Source organism: Ischnura elegans, chromosome X, assembly GCF_921293095.1.
Source record: "Ischnura elegans chromosome X, ioIscEleg1.1, whole genome shotgun sequence".
Lineage (NCBI taxonomy): Eukaryota > Metazoa > Arthropoda > Insecta > Odonata > Coenagrionidae > Ischnura > Ischnura elegans.
Window position 1 is genome coordinate 36,892,798 of NC_060259.1, and position 8,471 is coordinate 36,901,268.

An 8,471-nucleotide genomic window follows, 5' to 3' on the forward strand; every position below is an offset into this window, starting at 1 on the left:
GCTACTAAATGAGTTCTTTCAAGATTAATTGGCCAGAATTTTGAGTCCCAGGTATCATGTTCATAATTCGTTTTGAATAATTAATTTTATACATATTGACATTCAAGTTAAAGCTCTTTAATAGCATGTTGGTCTTTTAATGCCTGCCATGACACATGAGTAAAAAAGTTAGAAGTGATTGATTGATTCCCTTTTCAAAATTTTCATTTTGTTGTTTATTTTAAAATAGCTGAATATAGATAATTTTGTTCCATTAATTATTCATTTATCATCATTAACCATTAATATACATGTGTTCTTATTGAGTTCACAGTTTGAATTGTGCATTTGAATCAGTGTCAATAGCTGGTTTTACTGGTTTGAATACACTATTTTGTGATTTCTTATTATGTATATGTGGCAAAAGTGTGTGGCATGTATTCATTTGCTCTTTTTTGTCTCAGTTTTTGTTACTTATTTGAAGAAGTAATGGAATATTTTTTTTCCTAGTATTTTATTTTATTTTAGATGAGTCACCAAATTATTTAAATAATATTTCCATATAGCTTATGTTTTTCAAATGAACTTAATACTTCCTGCTTGATTTTTTGTGGTAACTTTACGAAATACTATCAATTGTAAATACTGCTGTGGTCAAAACACTGTAATTTCCCCTTGCTGTATATTTTGTGCAAATATGAGCATTCATCAGAATCATGTTTAATGTTAACAGTATTGAGAGCATGCTAATGTGGAGATGAATAATTTTCCAAATTAATATTGACAATTTCACACATTACGTGTTATGTTCCTTATTTTTCATTTTTCTGGGTAAGATATTGGTTTATATTCAAGCGTTTATGTGTGTGTGTAATTGTTTGTGTGCCTTATAATTTTTGCATGATTATTGTTAAAAGTCTTTTTTTTTGTTTTCTATGGATTAGGGTGGGGATGGAATTCAGGTCAAAGCAGCCCTACCTCTACTAAAGACTTCAAAAAGTTTGTTGTCATTCGAGTTGCTGGTGATGAGGACAAAATTGGAGACTGTCACTTAGGTAATGTGCCAAAATTTTCTGATTGATGGTCTCTTTTATTCTATTTGCAATCAATGTGTACGCTATTATTACTTTCTTTGTTTTTTTTTTGTGGCAAATGTTTCGTTCAGCATCGTTGATTTGAAATTATATGCTGTGTGCTTTATTTGCAGATGTGTCTAATCAGTATTTACTAATGAATAAAAGTAATATTTTTCGCTGCAGTTTTCTCAGGAAAGGTTTGGAAATTTTATTCCTTCAAAAGGAAGTTCCAGTTGTCTTTAATATTGGTGAAATGAATTAACTGCCATACATATTCAAGTTACCACGTTGGCTTAGATTTTTATCTAAAAATGCTGATGGTTATTTTGCCCATACTTTCAAATTGGCTTTGATTTATTGCATATAAATATATATCAGAAATCTTAAGTTGGAATGCAACATTTATAGGAGTTGCTTGCTTTCTGAACTATCTTGGTGTTAGGAAAAGTTCCACCTGTGTTAAAATAAAAAAGCACCCATTTATTTTATAACTCTTTGTTACAGCTAAAATTAAGATAGCTAACTTGGATTGTATATGGTTTATTAAGGTAATTAGGAATGCTGTGTACCAGGGTCAGCGAGACCAGTCACTTAGCCCTAATATTTGCTAAATACATTGGAAGCCCGGTTTAGTGAGTACGACATTATACGATAATCACGTTTAAATGGGTGATAGTCTTTGTACCGCCAAACGGCCTATGTTATTCATGTAAAATAAATCAGATTTAGTGAGGTCAAAAAATTCCTTCCACTGTGCACGCTCGGTGTAACGACAGATACATATTTCTCAAGGGTGATGCACCGCTGAGCAAGCATTAACTATCATGTTATGTATTATCTGTTTATTAAACTAAAAATACAAGATGTGTGTCAGATCTACAACACTTAAAGCCAGTTATGCCCAAGCAGTTATGTGATTGACAGCCTTGAGTACGCTCTGCTCACTCCCATTTTATGTTCTTCTTTTGTTTGGTCCAGTTATCAGTGGGAGGGGAATGGGAGGAAGATGACAGTGGGAAAGGGAGTTAATTCCCCCCCATCCTCTTTGGCTGGCTTCATCGCTACATAATAGGCTACGTCTTAAGCGTGGGATCTTACATTGTAGTGAAACCCCTTCCATCTTTTCCCGTGTTAGGTATGGAAGTGGAAAGCACAACATTGCCGTAGTTTTATGGGTGCCCTCACATTGACTTTCAGCTTATGGAAAGCTATAGCAACGTTAACTTTCGCCGCATGCTATCTGGTGATGTATATTTTGATGTTTCATTTATGCATAGGAATGTAGTTGGATCAAGACATCGTCAGCTATTGCCCTGTAGGAAAATCACAGTTATTACCAAGATGGTAAAATAACAATCAACCTTAGGTTAGTGAGCGAAGACTCAGCATCGCCGAGTAAACAACTGTAAAAAAATTTGTCAAAGCAGAATTACCCTGCTGATAGCAAAAATCCTCTGCTTAGCGATCAATCATATTGAATCTTCATTATCTCTTCTTCATACTCTCCAAAATTCTGTTTGATTCAAATTTTCACATCCTATCAGCAAACATGTGATGCACTTCCGAGCAATCCCTTAAATTTGTTTCATTGAATGGCCTAACTTAGATGTGGGTTATCCTCAAGGGCTATGTACTATGCAAGCACAATTAAAAAATGCTATTTCCTACACCAGATCCTTTGAAACTCTTGGCAATGATTAAAAGGTCCTATGTACAGACTCCTAAATTATATTCTGTTCCAAATTTTGCGACGCAGCATATGCATCCTCTCTAATCTATTCCCATGCGGTGCTTTTATCGTAGGTATGTAAACCATCCAAGGTTATTTTTTTCTGTGGAATTGATGATTTTGTACATTGAGGAAAATGCTTATATCATCACAATCGCTCTCCATAAAAACTCTCAGACTATAGAGGGGTTAACTTAATACACCCGATCCTTTGAGCACGATCCAAGGCAGAAGGCTGATGGGGCCTCAGCATTCAGCAGAAGAGAGCGATTAAAAAATTACTACCATCCCTTCGACTGGATGTGCCCAATCACACGGCAACGGAGAGTTGTGGGTAAGGAGTGGAGTTCACTTGCTTGGAGGGGCAGAGTTTACCCATTTTCAGTCTCTGGTCTCAGGGGCGTAGTAATGTCAAGGGGTTTGCGCGAGTGTTTCATGTACGGGAAACGTAAATCTTTGAACCTAGAAACCAAAATTAAAATTATAGACAAGTGCGAAAGTAGCATGACTTCAAAGACTGATATTGGGAGGTGGTTTGGTGTCTTTTCATTTACATTTTTCACAATATTAAAGAACAAAGATAAAATTCATGCAGCAGTGAGCAAACTAGGAGTACCTAGCAGCCAAAAATATTTGCGGCAAGGGGAACATCCGCAAATGGAATCTGCACTATTCAAGTGGTTTTGTCAACAAAGATCTGCAAGACTGCCATAAACGGTGCGATGTTAAAGACTAAAGCTGACTACATCTCCAATGGGGAGAAATATCTTCTACCACTGAATCATGCTGTATTTCAGAGGACCTTTCAGCCAATTTTCCCAACTGACATTATACATTCGAAAACTTGACATGCATTTTCAAAGCTATACAAACATTTCCACGGCCTACCAAACATGTTTATTCCAACTAGTTACACTGTTTTTACAGCTTTCTTCAGTTATCAAAAAATATAGGAATGGGCATAAAATCACCGAAACTGGGGGAATTAATGTTTTATAAAATTGGAAATCCTCCGTTTCTTTCTTTAAATATGTTGATATTCCTCTAGTTTGTACCTGAAAGTGGCTCTTTACCAGATTAACTTCGTTAAATACCACGGAAACAAAAGGAAAACTGTAGATACGAACTATTATGAGACTTCGGTGGGTTTATTCTACACCTTTGTATACAACGAGCGCTGGTTTAGCAAGTAATTTGCGAGGGATCATGAGCACTTGTTAAATCGGGCTGCTACTGTATGACCTACAAAATTTTATTGTTCACTCTGGGGTTGACCATCATGTTTTCTGAGGAGGTTTTATTCCATTGAGATCTACAGTCTCTTCCTCTCACGCCCCTAACCTTCAGTTTCTTCTTTAATATCTTAAATGGTTGTGAAGTATTAGAGCCTTCATTGAGTTCCTTGAAGTAACTGATAACCTAAATTTTCAAGAATGTTAAGCAAGAAAATACTTGAAAAATATGTTTCTTGATCATAATAGAATGTGTGGTTGACATTTTTTTGCATTTGATGGTGAATCTTATTGCTTGAAATGAGTTGAATATGTGTAGCAGCTTGATTTTATCAAGGAAAGCTAAAAATTGTTATTAAAGTAAACTTACATTTAAGAAAAGGTAAGGTAAATAATGAAGTGGATGACCACATATATGTGATGCTTCTCTCCTGCCTCATTGTGTCAAATTCTTAGTGGTCACCATACTTGTTTCCTTGATAGGGATAATGTTTTTCATAGTTTTTGAAGTACTCACAATTATTAAATATTAGCAAATGGATACTTGAGTAAAATTTACCTTAAATGGAACTGAGGTTAAAATGGCAGACTGTCTTATCTGTAAAAATATTATTTTTTTTGTTCACTGTCTGGAAAGTAAATTATTGATACTTCATGATATTTCTCGATGAGGTATTTACCACAAAGATAACCCAGGTTGGGTAAGAGACGGTAAAAAAAGACAATGAAAGGCACATTAAAAAACATTTAATAACACAAAAAAATATTTAGTCGTGTGAGTGGGGTTTATTGCATCTTTCATTGTCTTTCGTATTGTGACTTACCCAACCTAGGTTATATATGTGGTAAGTAAATTATTGGGATATTTTGCCATCAATTTGACATCTTAGCTTATTATCCTAATTATTTTTCTAGGTAGAACAAGTACAAGCATTGGAAGTGCATATACTGTGAAGCGTACCTCAGAGAGGATAAGTGGAAACAATGAGGCTGCTTCCAAGAAGGCATCTGCGGAATTGGAATCGTCAGTGGCTAGCAAGGAAGTGGAAAGAAAAGGAGACGTTTTCCCCGAGCCATCTGGCTCAAGCAAGGAAGAGAAGAGGGTCGAAGAATACAGAGACGTGCAGTATGCAGACAAGAAAGTTGATGCAAAGCTTTGTGCCAAGTATCCAGAGTTATTTGAGCCCCATACGTTTGCTCCCAAGGATCTTTTAGCTCTCTTGAAAAATCTTGATAATGAAATTAATGTCTGTGAAGGGAGCTTGAAGGATGAAAATGAAAAACGGAAGAAATACAAGGTACATCTGTTAGAATACTTTTATGTTGTGATAAATCGTAGTATGATGCATTTAATGCAATGTGATCTAGGGATCTTCCTACTTCTTTGATTTTTTTATTGTCATTTAAAGTGTTCTTTTGTTTTATTAGATAGGAAACTTTTTAAAGTATAGTTAATGAAGTCCCAAATTTTTTCAGGGGAGTGCCTTTGACATTCCTCAATTTTTTTAAATTTCTTGCTTTCAATAAAGATAGTTGTAAGTCCTAAATATGTATCACTGGATGAAAAAAATTCTTAAACCGTGTTATTTTCGCCTTACAGATTGATGATTGCAGGCGGACTCATAATTATGATGAATTTATCTGTACATTTTTGTCGATGTTGGCACAGCAAGGCAAGCTGGCTGATTTAGTGCAGCAGCATCTACTTCTCCACAAGAAACAAGGCGTTCCTATTGGAAGGTTGCATAGGTGTGTATTTAAGTATATAATGCAAATCAAGTGAACTTTGAAATCTGGTCTCCATGCAAAAGGTTGCCAGGTTGGGCCGAGTGCAATTTTAGTACTGGAAGTGTCAATTGTCTAAAATCCAGTTGTCAGGGTGGAAGGGTAACACTGGCAGGCAGATGTTCACAAATCTTACTATCAAATTATAAATTTATCATATGCATTGAATGTATCAGAAAGCTATTTGCCACAGTTCTATGATGGAGCTGGTAGAAGAATGACTGGGAGAGTTGCCTATACAGTGAGTCCTCTTTTAACGTCACTTACCGTTCCTGAAAAATGTGACGATAAATGAAAAGACGTGAATCAAAACATAATATCCCATAAGAAACAATGTAAAAAGTGAATACATATCGGCTCCTAGACCTCACAATTCTTATGCGAAAAAATTTTAGCGTATCATATCTGGGGCATTTTTTACGATGGGAATGCCAAACTATGGCATAAATACGAGTTCCTGTCTTCATCGACGACCATAGCAGCTGTGTCGTAAATCCTTCTCCATTTTTGTATCTTCCCGCATTTGCTTTTCGGCTTCGCTATGGTCGTCTCCCGGGTGAGCGTCTCCTGGGCATCATCATCGCTGAAACATCGTCGCAGTTAGAGGAACCAAAATTATGAACACGGTAAAAAAAGTTACGACAAAAACTCCGAATTCTACATGGAAAAATGCCTTGAAATCACTTATTAGGTTCCTATGGTTTTCAGGAACCTAATAAGTGAACCTTGCGCACCTACCTAAGAATTCATTTTGCAGAAAATTTGCTAAAACTGTAATCGCAATTAACAATAAACACACTGTTTTACACTTGTATAGATGGACTGTATTACCGCCCACAAAACGAACAACCTGCAATGCCTGCCGCTTCGCCTTTTTTCTCATGCGAACTTTAAAAGACTTGACGCTATCGTGAAGCGAAGGTGCGATAAACGAATGACGATCTCAAAATTTTCGTGACGTTATCGGGAAATGACGTTAAACGGGGTGATGTAGAACGAGGACTCGCTGTAACTCTAATGAGTTGAATAGACTAAGATGTGTTGCATTTACTTTTCCACATTTGGATTCTATGTTGACCATTTTGCCTGATTTGTGCTTGTTTTCCCTTCCGATCCTATCCCTTATCCAGCTTAAACTTAGAATTTCAAAAAAAGATTACAATATTCATGATATTGAATCCATTCCTTTTGCACTAATGTGGGTTTTTTAATTTTATTTTCAGAGGAGCCAAAAAACCAGAGTCTAGAAGCAGCAATTCAAGAAGACGACGTGGACGTAGTAAATACAGGAAAAGGAAATAAATCATTGTTATACGTAAGCACTCTTACTTTTTCCAAAAATGATTTATCAGATGGTAATGTGTATTCTTCCATTCACAAATTTCAATGTTCAAAAAACCTGCTTATTGTTTCATTTCAGTTTTAATGAGAAAACTGTTGTTGACGGTGTCTTTGCTGAAGTGGACTTCTGGTTGCATTTACCTGCTTTATTGCTTCAAAGGAGTTTATCTTAGTGGAGCATTTCAGAGTACATATTCTTTGATGGTTGTATGCATAGCATGATTATTTTTTCTCTGTTAATTTATTTTCTACTGTGTTAGAGTGAGTATTATTTTTTTACCAGTTTTTATACAGGCCCAGTTAAGCTCTTTGTAGCCGAGCTCAAAGTTCTTAGAATGGAAATTTGCTGCTTTTAAGCCAGTCAAAATGTAGACCTATATCATGAGTAGTAAAGAATGATCGCAGGCTTTCCTGGTGTATTGTACCATGGAAGGTTACTCGGGATTTCCACCGGGTCAGGTTCTCACTCACTGCTGACATTTTGACGAATGACTCATCCATTGTCATCGTGCCCTAATGACGATGGGTGATTTGTTCATCAAAATGTTGGCCGTGGTGGAGAACCTGACCGAGTGGAAATACTGAGTAACTTTCTACGATCATGAGAAGTACTTTGATTGTTGTCTAAAAATGAGAGTATTATATCAAAGATATTGGGTCAAGTGCTTGGTCAAAGAGTCGAAAAATCATTATTATTGATTAAGGATGGACGGATACAGGATTTTTTTCAGATGCGAATCGGATACTTGATTTTAGGTGTTGGATCTTCGGATATTTTCGGATCCAAATGCATTTTCAATTGCCTACTATAAAACGAAGTAAATAATGAATTTTCTTCTGGGTACATGGGATCAAAGGAATGCTATTTAGATTTTCATCCTTATTTTAACTGATTAAAAATCATTTTTATAAGCTTTCAAGTTATTTAACAGTATTCAAATTTTCCTCACGCACGTTTCCCGCAAATTTTGTCACTTTCTCATCACATACTGACCCACAAATGCTTCGGTTGTGGTGAGGTGGATTTTGCACTTCCTCCTGATAGTTTCACACCACAGCATACGTTGAGCTCTCCTTATCTCAATAAAAATGTTTCCACACAATGAAATACATATTTGTTAACATTAAATTGAATTGCAACTGCACAGTCTGCGACATAATGGAGAATGTGTAGAACAACATTGACTTCATGTGCGATGAGGTGTGAGAACAGAACGATACAACCTCTCAGTGATTTCGAGAGGAAGGGGTGGGTAGCAGAAGTGCGTAAAGGAGAGGTGGAGGGGAAGGAGCATGATCCCTCTGTCGCTCTGTCTCTCAAGCAACGAG

At 36.2% G+C, this 8,471-nt stretch overlaps 1 protein-coding gene across 2 annotated transcripts in view; it reads left to right on the top strand.

Annotated features, from left to right (window-relative positions):
- The window catches only part of LOC124171063 (ubiquitin carboxyl-terminal hydrolase calypso), a 53,956-nt gene extending 46,032 nt beyond the window's left edge, over window positions 1-7,924 (top strand). For both annotated transcript variants that reach the window (XM_046550211.1, XM_046550212.1), the window contains exons 8-12: window positions 924-1,034; window positions 4,932-5,314; window positions 5,617-5,765; window positions 7,025-7,116; window positions 7,222-7,924. In XM_046550211.1, coding sequence (XP_046406167.1) covers window positions 924-1,034; window positions 4,932-5,314; window positions 5,617-5,765; window positions 7,025-7,103 — 722 coding nt within the window. In that variant the 3' untranslated portion in view covers window positions 7,104-7,116; window positions 7,222-7,924. The remainder of the gene's footprint in view (window positions 1-923; window positions 1,035-4,931; window positions 5,315-5,616; window positions 5,766-7,024; window positions 7,117-7,221) is intronic.
- The last annotated feature ends 547 nt before the right edge of the window (window positions 7,925-8,471 follow it).